Below are 19,475 nucleotides of genomic sequence, written 5' to 3' on the forward strand. Positions count from 1 at the left end.
TGGTGGAAAATACACAAAAACAGACAAGCTTTTTTTTCTTCCAAGATTTTTTTTATTATCAACAAAATGGAATGTTGCAAATGTAACAATATCCAGTGCAAACTAGTTGTAGTATTAAATATACTAATGTCCAAACATTTTAACTTGACTTTAGTTTCACTTCTTTCTTTCTTTTCTCTTAGATGTTTGTCCTACTTAACTTTAAACAAACTCCACCACCAATATTTCACAAAAGGGGAGAAGGTGAACATGCTTTCCACTCCACTTCAAATGTGAACTTAAAGTAATGACAGTTGTTTAAAAGTGCCATAGTTAAAACATTATAATGAAGCGATAATTAAGTTCTAATTATCATCCAGTGCCATTTTTCTTATTTTCCCTTTATGTACGTATAAAAATAAAAGTAATATTTCTAAAAAGAGATGAAAGAACACAACACTCTTATTGAAAGCAATCTGACATTTACTGTTCATTTCGGGTTGTGTATGAGGCACTAGTCATCACTGTACTTTGAGGTTGTCGGAGGTTTGCATGCCAAAAAGGATCCAGGATTGATTGATCAATGATAAACTAATCGTTAGTTTATAAGAGTTTCATGTCAAGTTTTTTAAGACCCGTATTAAGCTATTTCAGTGGCTCTGTGTTGAGGGTTAAGAATTAAGCAGTGGTCCTTTTCACCAGTGTGATCTTGAGAGCATCTCTGGCACTGCAGCAGGATTCTAAGACTGCACCATTTCTGAAAAGCCAAACAAAAATTTAAGGTTAATGTTCATAATATCTTTACATGCTGGACTCATGCTATGTCAAAAATCATAAGCTTCATAATTCTGAGATGACAACATAACCTACTGTACTCTGGGCCAGTCACATCCTCAGATTGTGAATTTTTATATGAAGGATCAGCTTTCCAAAATTGTATATTTTGTAATAGAGTTGCAAGAGACAGAAAGTTTCTGTAAACTTTCCACAGGTCATTTAGAAAGTTTCCAAATTGGAAATGAGGCATCACTTTTGCTTGGGAAAACTGGGGAATACCCCCCACCAGGGACTTGGAGTCATCATCCTTACCTGTCATCATGAGATGTATACTAATGATAAAAACAAGATCTGTCCATTGATCTGTGCAATAAATGCAATTTCTCTATGATTCAAATACTTTTAATCATTTTTACCATCAAAATTGCTGTATTTTGCACACTTCCTGTTCAGTTACAGTGTAGGAAGTGAGGTGAGGCAGCACCGAGCTGTGCCTTATGTCAGATTGAGCAATCCACTGCACACTGGCTTGAGCATATGCCTTTACGCTACCAATGTAATGCTTTATTAAAATGATTTTATACATTGTAGACATTTTTCTTAATACGTCTCCACTTTCCACATATCCATTTCCATAAGGTAATGTATATCACGTATGTCTATCACTTATTTAGTGTTAGAATCTGACATAAAGCTGCATTGAAAAGACATGAGGCGAGGCAGGAAGTAACGTTATTTTGTTTTGCTCTGATTGACTGCAAAAATCTCAGATGTAACGTTAATATCTCAGCTCAAAAAACTTCTCAAAATTGGACTTTTAATCAAAAAGTGAACAATTATTGGATGACCAATGCGGGAGCTAAAGGGCTTGCTTCAAAGGATGAGGCAGTAGATAACTCAATCATTTCAAAGTAATTCAAGTCATTTCAAGACGTAATTTACAAGTAAAGGTAACATCAGTGTGCAAATCATGTGTGCGTGCATGCATTTGTGAGGGAGAGTGTGAGTGAGAGAGAGAGAGAGAGAATGCATCTGCTGTGATGCTATGTCTCTTGTTACAGGTTATCTGAAGCATCCACCTTGGTGTTTTTGGGAGGCATATTGAATTGCTATACATTTTACATTCTTCCTTGGCCTAATATGTACCTGCTTTGTGTATAGATAGAATGCAGATATGCGATATGAAACACAATCAGTAGTTGTTGGCAAATATATTGGGTGCATATTTGTAAATGTGACCCTAAAAGAGTTGTGCCTCAACGTCTGCCTACCCGAGTGCATGAGACTGATAAATTTGCAAATTGAATTTTTTAGATTATCCTAAAAACATTTTCAACTATTTACCTACAGTCCGTTATATGCTAATCTGCAATTGTGTACATTCTCTGTTTATTCCCTTTATTTCACCTGTTAATTCCCATGGAATGTTTCCAGCTTTGAGACTTCCTGAAATTCTGCAACCCTATTTTGTAATAAATTCTAAAAGGATGTGGACACTTTTCACAAGTTGGAATACCATAATTTCGGTAATTACAACATGATGTAAACATGCATGCCAGGTGGGCAGAAAAAAAAATCAATAAATCCAAGCTCCGTCCCAAATGGCACAATATACACTATCGACTCAACAGCACAGTATACGAATGTAGTGTCATTTTTCCAGATGACGTTTGCCGGTTGCCAAATTAGTATACTAAATGATCAAACTACCAAATAATATCTGCCATGAGTATAACCGCCTTCACCATCGGGAGGTGTCATAATCACTCGTGTAGGAAAACCTTGCTTTTACAATCCAAAATAAATAAAGCAATCCAACATCAGTGCCCAAAAGCTCCGCTACTTCCGCTACACAAGCAAAGCAGCAGCCGTTGAGTGCGTGAAGTGTCCAACATTCCACACTTTATATTAAGAGTTGAATAAGTAGGTATTTAAAGTGCACTTATTCTTTTTAGAGTTTCAGTGTGAATGCACTACTTACACTATTTATACTTCAGAATGGTGTAGAATAGTGCACAAGTATGCGATTTGGGACGCACCTCTAAACATTCCCTTACTGTGAATAAAAACTAACCGTGACACAAAGGATTCCAGAACTCCAGCTTGATCCGCTGGGAAAAACTCCTGTGAGACTGCATGCTCTAATGTGAGCAAATGTCCAGGCAGTACAGATACTTTCTTCACCTTCTTATCTTCACTCTGGAACAGAAAGCAGCAGTTACAAACGATGGGAACAAACAAAATGAAAGAAAAATCCAATATCATGTCTAAGCGTGGTACCTTTAAAAGTCCCAGGTTAACCATTAGAGAGGAGATAAAACTATAAGATTGAGAGTGAGGAGAGTTGGAGAAGGCCTTCCTCAACAGGGCATCTGGGCAATGAGATAAATGGCTGATTTTAATAAAGACATTCAACAATTTTAGTATTTAAAAGCAGTCACTCTTTGTTATTTAATTTTTTTTTGCCACAATGACATGAGATTTACTTTGGGAAGACAGATTTTTTGTGAGGGACCTACTGCATTTAACGTGTTTCATCATGCGTCTTATACTCTCAATGTCCTTTAGTATGTAATGTTTCAGTTGAAGCACAAAGAAACCACACCAAGAAAATTATTCTGACCACGGTTTCTGGCTATCTCAAAATCTTCAACTTGTTCTAAATCTCTGCCTTCTTTGATTTTCAGAAAGGTCTGACAGTAGAACATCATCCAAAACAACTGCACCAAGCTGTAGGCCTGTCATGATAAATTATTTTTGATGTCCGATATATTGCGATAAGTGATATTATTGTCATTTTAATGCCAATTAAGTGTTTATACAATGACTATACAACAGCATAGACTGTAAATGGGCATAAACACACACAATATTACAAAAAACAAAAGTAAATGTGTTTGTAAAATGACTTGAAGCGTTTGAACCGTCACTTTTCTGGAAGTGGACCATAGCTTTGAAACAGAGCTCATTTGGACTTCCAAACTGTCAATAGTTTTGGTGAAAAAACGTTTTCATCTGTTAGTAAGCATCGTTTAAAAAAGGACTTCGCTGACCTGCTGACACCATGTAAACATGATGAACGATATACATTGCATCACCAAAATGTATTGAGGTCATGTCCATCTATTGCTCGATAAGTTGATATATTGATTATCTAGCAGCATGAATACACCGGACAGTTGAGTAGCAGAGCTGGTACAGATGTATTCACACATGTACATTCACTGGCAGTGTCCAGTGCATTTTTGCATGTTTCACATAAGCAGACACCCTTTTCAGGAGATATCGGCGTACATTCTAAAGAATAAAAATTTGCTCCCTCAATTATGCTACCTATAAGCTAAAACAAGGAGCAAACTCCCAATCATTCTTCCTGCTTTTCATTCAGAGGATGCTCATAACATCTATTTTACAGTTGCTCTTTTTGAGCTGTTGAATAGATCAATGCTAAAATATTTTGCCCTCAAACAAAGAAAGTAAAAAACTTTGTTTGAAGTATATCAGGGACTGAAAACTCATGTGATGGAGCATCTGATATTCAGCTTTCTGTGTGCTTTGTGTCTGTGTGCTAAAACATGCTCCAAGTTCTACACTCCAAACAACAGCGAGGGATATTTTTACAGTTAATGTTAAGCTTTTTTTAACATTAACATTTTAAAAAAGGCTGGGAAAATACTAATACTATATATTTTATATATATATATATATATATATATATTAGCGCTGTCAAAATGAACGCGTTAACGCATGCAATTAATTTTAAATAATTAACGCGTTAAAAAAAAATGAACGCAATTAACGCAGTTGCAGGTTTTTTTTACTTCCTGTTGTGGTGGACGTGTGTTCAACGTGCAATAAATGTGGATAACACCAAGGAAGCACTTTTTGAAGGCAAGTTTCAGTATAAAACAATTAGTCGCATCACCAGGCTCTCCAAAGTTTCATGCATTTTCGGGTGTTTCATTTTTAACTTTCGACTTCTGTTGTAAGTTGATACCGCATGGCGAACAGAAAGAAAATCCTCCGCATTTCGTGACTCGGTGTTCCTTTTAAGCCTACACGGTAGAATTTTAACAAGAGTATAATCTTAATCATATTAAAATCGGAGTATTGGTGTCTTTTGTGAATGTACTCAGAATGTCTCTGGTGAAGTCGCGAGCTGTCAAAAACAGGGCATTACTCTGCCTTTCAGCATGAGCCCTTCAAGTTTAGCGTGTTTCCTCATTAAACGCAACGAAAGCATATGCTTTGCGTTGTTGTGTCAGAATCCTTGTGAAAAACAGTAATACTTTAGGATGCTTAGTTTAAGCAAATTTGATGAACGTGATCATGCGTGTTGAATCTGAGGGGAGTCGCTCCAGTATGGAAGGCCGTTGGGGCCAAACCGTCTGCAGCGCGTTGTGTGTGTGTTTCTGTGTGCGTGTCTGTGTCAGGGGTGGAGTGAGCGACGTATCTGAGTAGGGGCGAGAGGGGTGTACAATGTATTTAACGACCGGTTTGCAAGAAGTTATCATTCATTTGCGGTCATTTGGGAGTCTCTGTGCACTTGCGGGATACTCCTAGCAACTGGATGAATGTAAAGGAGGATTAAGCAAAATTGTTTCTACTCTATAACTAATGTTCTCAACTCACAGCAATAAAACTTTACAATGAGTGCAGCAGTTTGTATTCTATAGTTTATTATTATAATTTTTCATTTTCCATATCTGCAATTCCTGTATTTTGGCATTTTTTACAGTCCACTTAGAATCCAACATGGAAGTCAATGTTTTCTTTATTGGCATTAATTGTTTTGAAATTTAAATGTCATTAACATGCCTGTGTTTTAATTTCTGTAATAAATATGGCTGTCAAGCCAGGATCTTGATGGTTTATTGTGGGTATGTTGTTTACATGAAGAAATCTGTGTTACAAGTTAAACAAAAATTCTATTAAACAATAATATTTTGAATTTGAATATTTTTGTCTTGTGTTTACATTAATTTTACATTTAAATAGCCAAATTTACAAGTTTCAGTGTTTTAAATGCGATTAATCGCGATTAATTTTTTAAAAAGGGTGCAATTAATTAGTTAATTTTTTTTAATCTATTGACAGCACTAATTAACTATCTAACCATCTAACTAACTATCTAACCATCCATCCATCCATGCACTTAAAGGGATAATTCACTCAAAATGAAAATTTACATTATTTACTCGTCCTTTACTTGTTCCAAACCTGCTTGACTTACTTTTTTTCTGTTGAACACAAAATACAAAATACATTTTGTTGTCTTTTCTACTATGAAAGTCAATGGTTACAGGTTTCCAGCTTTCTTCAAAATGTATTCTTTAGTGTTTACAGAAGAAAGAAACTCAAAGGTTTGAAACAACTTAAGGCAGAGTAAACTGATTGAATTTTCATTTCTGAGTAAACTATGGGCAGAACCTCTTTAGACAGAAATGTTGTTAAAATAACAGTAAAGCATGATAAAGTATTTCTTGGCAACACCTCCTATTTACATTACATCATAATATAATAAACAGGTATTTGAGAGGCATTTCCAGCAGAAATGTGTCAGACATATTGTGGAGAACCCTGAGACTTATACTACATCTTGTAAAAACAGCATAACAGACTTGTTTTAGGTGTTTACTTTAAGGAAAATAAGCATGCTGCTCATACCAGTGGTCTCAAAAACAGCTTGCTTTACTTCTGGTTCATCTTTATATACTGACGAGATCTTCAGAAAAACTTCTGACACCTTATTCGCATCTGTAACATCAACCTAAAGAATAAAAAAGAAATAGGAAAAATTTAAAGAAGGTTAGAAAATTGGTAACCCATTCTGTAGTAAGTATGGTAGTAATTCACCTTAAGAATCCTCACTGTACCTGCTGTTCAATGAGCTGAACTCTTTTGGCTCCAAGTGAGATCAGTTTTTCAGCTGATGGAGAGACGAGGAAGGACATGAGCTCAGAACTGTGGGGAGGCTCCTCCTGTGGAAAAGTGGTAAAAATCAGCAATCTTCCCATGTAAAATATCAGCACACAACATATTTAGCAGTTTATTTAGGCATGCTAGGATTGCCTTTTCTTCAATGACATCTTTTGTTCCATTTAGACCATTTTCCTCAGCATCATTGCCTTCTTTCTCCTCAGCATCATCATCATCATCTTCATCTTCTTCCTCATCATCATCGTCGTCGTCGTCGTCGTTGTCCTCTTCATCAGGCTCTCCTTCATCATCACTGCATTAAGCATGTCCCATTACTCTCAAAGTATTTAAAAATTAAAGGAATGCATTTAATCTCTATTTACTTACACACAAGAAACCAACTTTTTACAAATGGTCACATAAATACCTGAGTGAGCAGAGCAGATCCTCCATGTTCATTTTCTCCATTGCTTCCTTAAGTGCCTCACAGCCATCTTCTCCAAAGCAGTTTCCTAAACAAGCACCCAGAAAAGATCCAGTCAGCCCAGAATAACAGGACTTCAACGTCAAAATGAGTTGAACACAAACTAGCTATTTAAATATTAATCAAACTTTTTATTCAAAATTTAATTTTGATTATTAAGGAGACCTAGGGCCCAATCATACACCCGGCGAAGTGTGGCACAAGGCGTGGCGCAGTAGTCTTGTGGTAGTTTCAGCTTGGCGCAAGAGTTGTTTTGAGGCGTTGCGCTACGCTGTTTAAATAGAAAATGCATCAGCGCTCATTTTTGGACCCATAGGCGTTCTGGTGTAAAAAGGAAGGCGTTCTGAGGTGCACTGCTGGCGCGTTGCTATTTTGAGAATCTATAATAGATTTTTTATTAGACCAAAACTAACCCGGTCTAAACTGCGGCGCAGAGTTGCGCTTCGCTTACACACTGCTTAATACGCACAAGAGAGCAATAAGCAAATATCTTTCCATAAGAAAAAAATTTAATATTAAGGATATATATAGGATATAATAAGAATAGATATAGAATATAAATATAAAGGATTAAAATATTACAAAACATATTATTTTCTAGCCTGCATAAATATAAAAATCTACTGCTTTTATGTCTTCTTCATCTCGGGAGGCTTTTCAGTTCATTCATAACAATTTGCTTTTGTATAATGTTATTATTATTAGCAGTATTATTTATTAAATCCATATTTATATTTGTTTTATTAAAAACAAGCTTAGATTTGCCCACCTGTCAGGTTTTAGACCATATGGGGTACAGCATGTGTTTTAGGATATAACTCAGGTTTTTGAGCACATTTTGCTATTATTATTTATTTATTCGTTTACTGGAAATTAGAACTGAATTTAGAAATAGTTTTTACGAATATTTGCGCTTAACAAACAAAAGTAATTATTTATAGACTAATTGATGTCTGTGCGTAAAGGGTTCCCTATCCAAGAGCGAAAGTGAAAGTGATCCATTATCTCTCATTCTCACGCAGTAGATGCTCTGATTAACAGTTTTCTGTTAAAAAAACTGTTAACTGTTTGCTTGTGAAATGCTCATTTTTTCCACTTATACTTACTTTGCTTCCTGTAAATAGCAAATGCGCTCTTGGCGCGACGCAGCTGACTCTTAAAGGGAATGGGAGATGAGATTCTAATTGGTTTATTCTCAAAACACACCTATAACTCATTAAAGGGTCACGAAACACCAAAGCACATTTTTTGAGCTGTTGACAGTCGTATATGTGTCCCACACTGCTAAAAACACTATTAGGACACCTATATTTCACTAAAAAGTGTAAATTGGTTGTTTTTGCGTTATTTCAAGCAAATTTGTACTTCCTGTTTGAAACGAATTTTTGAAGCTGCATCACGGCCATGACATAATAGCGTGTATTCCAGCGTGCAGACTGGGCGTCTGTGCCTGAGTGTGTCTTATTACGTCTTACAGTGTGATACATTAATGCATGAGTAAGGCTTGGTTCAAACCAATCAGCGCGCTCTATTGTGGAACTTCATTAATATTCATTAGTGTCACCGTGTTTACGCCACAAAGACGCTACGTTGTGTTGGCAAAACAAGAGTGAAGTGTTGCTTTTATAGTTTGCTGCCATTAAGTTTCGTTTTCATTTTCTCTCTGTGAGAGCTCATCTGGATCACTTGTGGATTAACAGTGTACGCGACGCTCGACAACAATAATTTACGTGTCTAAGGAGGATTATTGTTTACCTGAGAGCTGTTCTCATCTGCAAACGCTGAAATCTGAATTCGCTTGTAGTATTCTCTCCATAAAGACGCGGCTCTAGTTGCTGGTGATTGTTCTGTCTCTACAGATTTGGTAAGTGAGCGACCAGTGCTCTTTGTTTATTCAGTTTGTTCGTATCGAATTAAGTTACTATTGCACTGAGTGCAGAAATGTAAGCACCGCATTTTGTGACCGGAATAACACACGCGGCTTTCTGATGCTACCTGCCGTGTGCATCTAAGTTTCCGGGAAATGCGGAGTTTTTTTCTCTCTCATTCGCCGTGCGGTATCAAACATTGCATGAAAAATACACGCTTGCAGCAGTTCCTTGAATCAAATATCTCGTTTGTCGCGAGGGGCATGAATGAATTGCCTGAATGAAAGAGCCAAACTGCAGTTAAAGTCCAACTTTTAATAATTTGGCAAATAATTCGACTACAGATGTCCATGTAAACACAGTCACATTGTCCGCTGTGGGTGTGTATTTTGACTCTGAAACTCGCGCGTGCACAAATAGACACTCCCACACCATCCCACTTTAGTTCCTCCGACACTCCCCCCTAAACAGAGCTGGACACGCCCACTTTTCTGACTTTTTCCAAAGTGGAGGTGTGAAAACACCCTGCTGAAATAAGGGGGTTTCATGGCCCTTTAAGAAAATAAACTCAACCCTTTTAGAACACGCGCCACGGCGCAAGGCAGATTTCCCGTCCTTAAATTAGCAAAAACGCGTGCTGACACGCCTTGAAAGCGTTTGCGCCCTGCATTTTTCGTTCTGCGCATGGACCGTCAAAATAGAGCCCTTAATATTCTGGCAACTCAGTTTGAAACTGAATACGGTGGAAATATGCACTACACAAATACTAACAAGCCTGTCATTCAGCTTCGATATTAATATTTGCATGTGTTCTGCTTGTTTTTTTCTTTGTTGATTTTAATGAATTTATTAAGTATATACAGTTGAAGTCAGAAATTTTAGACCCCCTTTGAACTTTTTTTTTCTTTTTTAAATATTTCCCAAATGATGTTTAAGAGAACAAAGACATTTTTAGAATATGTCTGATAATATTTTTTCTCCTGGAGAAAAACTTTTGTTTTATTTTGGCAAGAATAAAAGTTGTTATAATTTTTTAAAAGCTTTTTTAATGTCAAAATTATTATCAATTAGCCCTTTTAAGCTATATATTGTTTTGACTGTTATCAAAACAAACCCATCGTTATACAATTACTTGCCTAATTACCCTAACTTGCCTAAATTGGGGAAAACAATAAACAGGGAGGCTAATAATTCTGACCACCAACCAGGGTATATGCAGAAGTTCACAAGTTGAATTTAATACCTTTTACTACCTTTTTGATACCTTCAAAAAAAAAAATTCTACCAGCACGACTTGCATAAGCTGCAACTGTAGTGGCATAAATGAAACATATCTCCAAATGGATTACCATATTGCAGATAACATACATTTAAGTAAAGCAGAAGGATTAATCAAAATGTCACAGTAGGCCCTTAACCATAATTTTTAATAAATTTTATATCTGTCAATAGTCGCTTTTCTAAGAACAGTTCGGTACGGTTATGGTTGTTTCTCCACTGAGCCTGGAACAAGGTTACAAACCTTTCCCGGCCCGGAATTCTTGGCACAGTTAGACAACTGTGCTGAACTGTGCCGATAAATTCTGTGTATCAGGGCTCGAAATTTACTTTTTTACTTGGTAGCACTGGTGCTCCAAACTTCAAATATTTAGGAGAACCAGAAAAAATGTAGGACCACCCACCAAAAATGAATGAGCATCACTGCAAATTGTATATTAGGGGGTTTATTGCATTTGAAAACAACATCAACTAGGGCTGACAAAAATCAGAAACAACTATCCAACTAAGTCTGTAACGACTTATTAATATTTGTGCAATAACTTCAAAACAAATGTCTAATAATTATAAAATATTCATGATGAAGATGGTGACAATAATACTAATAATGAATTACATTTCTTATTATCATTCTGCTTTGAATGTGATTAAATGTGAGTTATCTGCTATACAAAGTCCTACTATTACTTTATGAAAAATAAGTTTATGGTTTGCATCAAACACAAATGAAGCATTGCAGTAAGACATGTTTATTTTGCATTATTGTTTTTATATGCATGTCAATTTAATAAATAATATTTCTCCTACAACACAAACAAAAATATTATAATAAATCATTAAATTCAAGGCTGAAAGCTGCAAAGCAGTCATCAATAATTAAATAGAAAAATAATATACACCTCAAGAAAGAATGACAAAAGGAAGAGAAGTGTCACTTCTATCACTCCTTAAAAGTTTTGGTTTGGGCTTGTGTCATTTTAAATGCTCAGTCTCGTTATGTGCTCATTTGCAGTTTTGTGTGTTTGTGGGAAACAAGCAGGCGAGTCAGCCGACCGAGGCAGAGCAGGACCACCGCGCTATACTAGGGGTGTAACGATTTATCGTTGTACGATTTATTGCGATGCAAAAATGTCACAATATGCATCGTGGCGTTATGACGATTTGATTACGATATGACGTCCGTTTTCTCTTATTAGTTGAGCTGTTTGCATGTGAGCTACCTTCCACCTGCTGTCGCACGTAAGTTCAGATTGCAGCAGCAGTAATGTTAGCAGACCAAGATGAGTGGAGCTGAAATAGAGGATGGCCCATCCTCTCAAAATCAGACGTCTGGCAAGATTTCGGTTGTACAGTCATTGCTTTAGACTTGTCCGCTTTTTGACACGCATACTGGGTCAAACATCCTAAGTTTTAAAGTCTTCACAGTGATTTACATACTTTGCACAGCGACAGGGATACCTCCTAATGGTGTTGAAAGAGTCACATACTGTATTTATAAGGTACAATTCACCCTAAAATATCATTGTCTTCATATAATGTTCCCGCCGCAAGAGCACACATGACGTGAGCTGACCGTGAACTGTTACTACAGAGGGGGGACTTTGATGGACGCGCACATATGGCAAGCTGTTTTAGCATTTAACCCTTTGTTCTGACTATCCATTAATATATTTAGAGATATCTCTAATTATATTTTGACTAGTCATAATTATAATTCGACTAGTCAGAATGATAATTAGAGATATCTGCAGTTACAATTGTACTAGTACGAAATCAGATTGGAGATATCTACAAATATATTATGTCTAGTCATATTCCTCCATTGAAAAATATTTGCAGATATCTCTAAATGAGTTGACTAGTCACAATTGTAATTACAGATATCTCTAAATGAATTTAATTAAATATGAATTAAATACCTGGAAATGTGGATTTTTTTTTGCACACACAAAAAACGCAAGTGACCAAGCAAAGCCTTAAGCTCTTACTGTTAAATTCAATTGAATAGAAAGCTTTTTTTTTTTTTTTTTTTGCACCTTTACTTAAATTATTCCTTAATTTTGTCTCTGTCATTTCAATAATATTTTTAAGAAGTTTTTTAATTGTTTTATTTTCCAGACACAGGCCTGTTTAATTTATTTTCTTAAAGAAGGTTCAGTTTAACAAGTTAAAACAAAAGAAATACATAAAAAATAGATTACTTGGTAAAATTTGCATTTCAGTTTAATTTTCAATTTTTATTCCAAATATCGTGATACATATCGAATCGTGAACATTATATCGTGATACACATCGTATCGTGAGCTGAGTGTATCGTTACACCCCAACGCAATACTGCTCTTTGTTATGAACCGCAGATTCAGCTTAAAATTAGTATACATATATACATACACACATACACATATATACATACATACACACACACACACACACACACACACACACACACACACATATATATATATATATATATATATATATATATATATATATATATATATATATATATATATATATATATATATATATATATATATATATATATATTAGGGATGTGCGGAGCAGCCGGTATTTGTATTTGTTGAGGGGGGAAAAGTATTTGTATTTGTATTCGAGTAAAATTCAAAATGGCGCAAAAATATATATTTTTTCTATTACACTTCTAATTTACGTTATAGTGAAAGTATTGTTTAATTATACCCATTATATAAATTATAGATATGCGATATTGGCTGTTGTTTTTGAACATGTGACAAGAAATGTCATTGAAAAGATAATAACATAGAAGCCATTATCTCATCCATGGTTAAACCAACAACTAATAAAATACCATTGTGAATATTATGAACCCCACCACCACCGTTCTTGTTGAAGGACACTGAATAGACAGAATAAAAACAAATAATACTTCAAAAAAACTGTTCTTCTTCTGAAAGAACTTCTTTCCAATGCACAGAATTCCAAAAACTAATATTAACTAAATAAATCTAAATAAAACCCTGCCTGGGAGATCTGGCAGAACAAAAGTATTCTATATAATACTAAAAGATACAGCCCTGCTATTATCATCTGCCTGCCACAAAAAAGACACAAAGTTAGTTTGTTTGTTTTTTTATGTTTGAAACTGACTTGCTGGGGCAGAATGTGGCTGTGTTAATGGTTTGGTGCTTGTGGAGGATTTAGCAGAGCATAGCTGGGCTGATTGAGGGGATTGATGCTTGTGGGGGGTTCACAGACAGTATCAGGAGAGGATGCTTTTAGTGCATGTGATAATACATTACATAGAAAGTTGCGCGGTGGCACAGTGAGTAGCACTGTCGCCTGACAGCAAGAAGGTTGCTGATTCGAGCCCCGACTGGGTTCTCCCCATGTTGGCGTGGGTTTCCTCCGGGTGCTCCGGTTTCCACCACAGTCCAAACACATGCAATACAGGTGAATTGGGTAAGCTAAATTGTCCCTATTGTATGTGTGTGAAAGAGAGTGTATGGATGTTTCCCAGTGCTGGGTAGCAGCTGGAAGGGCAGCCACTGCGTAAAACATATGCTGGATAAATTGGTGGTTCATTCCACTGTGGCAACCCCAGATTGATAAAGGGATTTAGCCAAAAAGAAATGAATGAATGATTATGTATAGAAGATGTTGACAGATGTTTAATATCTCTGCCTCTGCTGATTTCACTTTTGTAAACATTATACAGTATCACTTTGTTTTATCTGCAGCAGCACTGACTGTAAAATGCTTCCACACAGAACATGAAGGTTTTTTTCTTTTGACTGGTGGAGGACCAAGAAATGGCTCAGCAGCAGTCTCATTTTTTTCATGGTGCCCAAATGTATTTGAGGAGTTTCAAGTTAATAAAAAGTGACGGGAAGCTATGCTAAGGTTAACTAGCCTATAGCATATATCTTGCTGTCTGCAAAAGACAGTAATTTAGACGTACCATATACTGCAACTGCAAAAGCATCGTTTTAACCTTTATAAACAAACGTTAACGTTACTCTGTCAACAGTCCATTGTCTAAATTACCGCGCTAACAGAGCTAACGTTGCGTAAACAGAGCACCCGGTTGCAGACGTCAATAATGCAGCATAATAGAATATACCGAACAAACTCCGCTTCAACTCCGCTACAAGTTTATAAACTGCCTTTTGGAACCCAATTAAGGTACAAAAATCTATTTAACAAAAATAGTGATGCAGTGAAGTATTTTTTTCGCTCAGCCGAGCCTTCTGTCTGTTGCTGTGGAGAAGCTTGTGTCAGACACCTTTTATCTCTGCCCCGCCCTCCCACTACTGACTGAGCGTCTCTCTCTCTCTCTCTCTCTCTCTCTCTCTCCCTATCTCTCTCTATCTCTCTCTCTCTCTATCTCTCTCACGCGGGCATGCACTGTGGTCTCATGAGGAAACGCTGCTTTTTGATATAGTGTTTTTCTTGCTCCCGAATACAATCAAGTATTCGTAAAAACACGCTATTCGTGCTTTTCCGAATACCGTATTCGGGTTCGGCTCCACCCTTTGGTTTGTAATGCATACTGAACCAAAAGCCTCTTGCTCAATGGTTTAATATGATAAGGTGTATCGTCACAGCATTATATGTTACACACTGTAATACATCATCATTTGAAATAATAAAGGATTTGAGTGAGGTACATTTGTGTAATATTAAAATGCACTGACAACAAAGTCTCTTTACCGTTAAGGTCTAGTTTCTCCAGATCAGCTTTGCCCTGAACAGCCTTTGCAACCACCATTGCTGCAGCTTCACAAATCTCCCCAAACGACAAATTCAACTCCTATGAAAAGGGCACGTGTTAGAAATGTACAGCAATTACAAAAAGAGTTTCAAGACTGAATGGAAGCATTTGAATGTTTTGGATAGATTCAGTGTTGGCATAGACTCACCCTGAGCAGATGCAGTCCCTCTCTAAGGGCTCCTGCTATAGCAATGGCACCTTCTGAGCGCACTAGACAGTCCCCAAAATTGATGGCCTTAAGACATTGGAGGTGTCTAATGGCCTAAATGTGAAATAAATCACACACAACCAATTACAAACACAGTTTCTAAACACAGAGTTTTGTGGCATTATATAAGGATCATACCTCAGCCATAGCTTTGGATCCTTTTGTAGTAAATGTGTTGTCGTTGAGGTTGAGCACCTGAAGGTTTGGGTTGTGCTTCAGGGCAGCAGCTAAAGCAGTGATACCAGGATGGTTAATTCCATTCTGTGGCATATGGACCTCTTCAAGGCTGCCTAATAACTGTTAAAAACAAAACAAGTGGAAAAAGAGGTAGTTTTGATTTTACAATTTTGTTTTTAACTTTTTTTTTTTTTTGCTTTTTTGTTAGAAAATAAAAGCAATTGGGTTATAAAATAATTTTGAATAAAAACAGGTCTATATGATTATTTTACTTACGTAAACATAATTTCATAATAGAAACTATATAAATGTATTTCATATCAAAATGTAATAGAATATATTCTAATTCATTAGACTGAAGCAAGTAACACAACACAATAAAACTTCCTTCATTTGAATGACAAAATGTGACCGAAATGCAAATGGTTGTTTACGTTTACAAAATGTTATTATATTATATGATATAATATCCATTTGATTTATTTAAAAAATACCTTATAAAACAATATAATTATGATTTTCAATATTTGGATCACAAAATGATCTATATTGTTCTTATGAATAACATTAATAAATAAACATGACAGGTCTTGTAGGAATATTAGGATATATCATTAGTTAAATTTTTCTGTTTTCTAATTTCATTTCAGGGGCAAAGCAGTGGCGCAGTAGGTAGTGCTGTCGCCTCACAGCAAGGAGGTCGCTGGGTCGAGCCTTGGCTTAGTTGGCGTTTCTGTGTGGAGTTTGCATGTTCTTCCTGCGTTCGCGTGGGTTTCCTCCGGGTGCTCCGGTTTCCCCCACAGTCCAAAGACATGTGGTACAGGTAAATTGGGTAGGCTAAATTGTCCGTGGTGTAAGAGTGTGTGTATGTGAATGTGACTGTGGATGTTTCTCAGAGATGGGTTGCGGCTGGAAGGGCATCCGCTGCGTAAAAACTTGCCGGATAAGTTGGTGGTTCATTCCGCTGTGGCGACCCCAGATTAATAAAGGGACTAAGCCGACAAGAAAATGAATGAATGAATTTAATTTCATAGGGAAAACTGTTGTGCTGCTTTATCTTGTTGAAAACCAGCATTCATTTCACCATGATGACGCTAATAAGGTCTTGAAAAATATAAAGTCTTCATTTACATATTTAATGCATCTATGTGCACCCAGATACTTAATCATGATATATATAGATGAATAAGTTATGCCTCAGACCTTAAATGCTTTGGCAAGTGCAGTGGCACCATCATTCTCCAGGCGATTACGTCCAGCTATGAAGACTTTTAACCTCAGTGGGGAGGCAGCAGCACTTGACTGCTTATGGCATTCAGTCAATGCAGAAGCAAGGACCTAAAAAAATAAATAAATAAAAAAAATAAATAAATAAATAAAATACACAGACAAACCTGTGCTGTAAACCTCAAAAAGTATTAACACGTTTATAATCATGTCAGAGAGCAAAAGCCTACTTCACTGACCTAATAACAAGCAGATAAACAGGGTTTTCTTAGGTTGGACCAGAGTTTTTTTAATACTAAACTTACCACCCCTCCTCCACTGCCCATGCCACAGTTATTAAGCCTGAGCTCCTGTAAAGTGTAGCACGCAGAGCTCTTTAGGAGGTTTTCGATTCCTTTCACTCCATCAGGGCCGAAAGCATTGTCGCTCAGGTCCAGCTGAGTCAAGCGAGCCCCTGACGTCATCAAAGCATTGCCCAGTGATTTCTAAAATTGGAGAAAACCGTTGGTTAGAATATCAGCAATTTACTTTTGAATGAAAAATGAAGAATGAATTGTTTTGAATGAAAACAATTTACTTGAAGAATGCATAGAAATTACGGCTGCACAATATTTGAAAAATCTAACATTGCAATATTTTCTTATCTTGCGATATACATTGCGCTAAGAATACAATTTCACCAGATAACTTCATAATATCTTTATTTGGGAAGAATTTATAATGTTAGATCGATTGGGATGATACTGCAGTGGAAAAGCACCTCTATAAAATCTAATAAACAATCTATACATTTTTACAGGTACCCCGACACATTTTCATTGTGGTCTGTGCTATTTACAGTGTATTTCTGTTTTTGCATGTGTTTTGAGTATTTTATGCTTAACAATCCATAAATACAATCAAGAAAGAAAAATACAATTGAAATAAAGTGTTTTATTATTTCCTGAGTCAAACAATATTCAAGTACAGTAACTGAATGATAAAAATAATTCATTAATATAATCAGTTATGGTAAAAAAAAAAGGTACAATTTCTTATACCTGAATGTGATTGTGCATCACATTGTGCAGCCCTAAAAGAAATAAATAAATGTTTTTAACTGGATATACAAAAGCTTACCAGAGCAGGTGGAATTTCAGAGCGAAGGCGGCCTGTAAACATGTCACTCCAATGACATTGCTTTGAGAGAAAAAAAAAAGACAAGTTATAAAAGCAGCAAAGTGAAAGTAAAAACTGTGCAGTGGTATTTAGGTTTAGGATGGTATCAGATTTTCTTGCTGCAATTAAATCCTGAAGGTTTTATCACTGTACATTATACCACAATTGTCACAATATTAACCAAAGTTGCAAAAAGGTTCATGTAACGTAGAAAAACAAACAATTATTGTATTGCTTAATTGTACATATCTGCTGAGAGCAAACAAATGTTTCAAACAAATTTAATTGCACTAATACACTAGGTAACACTTTACACTTTACAATAAAGTCCTAATAGTAATTGTTAATTAATGCATTAAATTTAAAATTAACACTGAGAAAAAGGGCAGTTATAGTAACTATGTTTAAGTTAGTATGTCAAAAATTCAACTGACCAGTATTAGCCATTAACTCCAATCAACATTTTTTATGCATTATAAGACGTTAACTAACATTTTGAAGAGCCCATGATATCAATATTGTGTATGCTCGTTATCTCAGTTTATTGCATATGTCTACTAGTAATTTAAAACTACCTCCAGTTCACGTTTAGCTTCAAGCGACTTCGCAATGGCATCTGCTGCTTCAACACCCAATGTGTTTCCCTCTAACCGGAGAGACTGCAGACCCTGACACCGTTCAATGTCCTCCACAATCTCTTTCACTGTAACAAAAGAAAAGGAGGGAATTCCAAGAGATGTTGCTTATGGATTAAGACATGAAAAATAAACAAATTTGATAATACAGAGAACGTTTTACTCACCTGATTCTGCATTGTCCAGCTTCAGCCCTCGTCCCTTATAACTTAACTCCACTTCTCCAACATGAGTTTTGGCCAGAGCCTCTGTAATCTGAGCAATATCCCCTAAGGCCATTGCTTTCCCCGTTTTCTCTTCTAATAAAGTTAGTAAGACATAAGTGTGTTTCAAAAATGTATCTCGTTAAACCTAAAACATACCTCACAATCATATGAATTTATTTAGGATATATAAAAAGTACATCCTTAATCTTACTTCATTGTTATTAAGACTGTAATATTAATATAGCCACTGCTAGCTTAACGTTATCTCTAAACATGGATATAAATGACAGCCAAAGAAATAACGCTACGTGTTATATTTGAAATGTGCTTGATGAACTTTAAACAGTATTACTAAGCTCAATATAGTCCTCAAACAGCTAGCTAGTATGATAATATCATTGCATCATTGGTACTACGGCTGATACACAAACGGTTTAAGCTAACTCAGAGAGGAGTTAGCTTACTAGCATTAATCTCATTCATGACTTCAAACTAGCTAATTTAGCGCAGGAACTTTGGTTAAATCTAAAAAAGTAAGTGAATGTTTTCTATTTACCTCACACCTCGGCGCGGATTTTAATGGAGGAAGATAGCAGATAACTAACTTACGTTACCAGAATAAAACCATCAAAACAGGAGGCACATGGAGGCGGCAGTCCTTTGAAAGTGCCGGTGTCATGATCTTTCATAATAAAAGCACGATTAATATTTTTGATTGTTATAATAGCACAGCGTTACTGAAAACGTCATTATTTTTCGGTTTAAATTTTTCATTTAAATACTGTTTAAATACTGTTTTTTATTAC

General features: G+C 36.0%; 1 protein-coding gene across 4 annotated transcripts; it reads right to left on the reverse strand.

The window, feature by feature from the left end:
- Window positions 1-28: 28 nt before the first annotated feature.
- rangap1b (Ran GTPase activating protein 1b) lies at window positions 29-19,337 on the reverse strand. 4 transcript variants are annotated; one of them, NM_212989.3, is made up of 16 exons: window positions 19,284-19,331; window positions 18,631-18,762; window positions 18,404-18,531; window positions 17,790-17,849; window positions 16,976-17,155; window positions 16,647-16,781; window positions 15,405-15,563; window positions 15,207-15,320; window positions 14,998-15,097; window positions 7,103-7,187; window positions 6,829-6,988; window positions 6,633-6,737; window positions 6,424-6,526; window positions 3,037-3,128; window positions 2,831-2,955; window positions 29-736 (listed from the first exon to the last, which is right to left on the reverse strand). In NM_212989.3, the coding sequence occupies exons 2-16, from the start codon at window positions 18,740-18,742 to the stop codon at window positions 658-660; spliced, it is 1,737 nt and encodes a 578-aa protein (NP_998154.3). In that variant the 5' UTR covers window positions 18,743-18,762; window positions 19,284-19,331; the 3' UTR covers window positions 29-657. The 4 variants fall into 4 exon arrangements, with proteins under 4 accessions (NP_998154.3, XP_087131463.1, XP_087131462.1 ...); XM_087275337.1 differs by having other exon boundaries at window positions 30-736; window positions 16,976-17,197; window positions 17,248-17,849; window positions 19,284-19,337; XM_087275336.1 differs by having other exon boundaries at window positions 30-736; window positions 19,279-19,337.
- Between the last annotated feature and the right edge of the window lie 138 nt (window positions 19,338-19,475).

Source organism: Danio rerio, chromosome 12 (genome assembly GCF_052040795.2).
Source record: "Danio rerio strain M-AB ecotype USA chromosome 12, GRCz13ab, whole genome shotgun sequence".
NCBI lineage: Eukaryota > Metazoa > Chordata > Actinopteri > Cypriniformes > Danionidae > Danio > Danio rerio.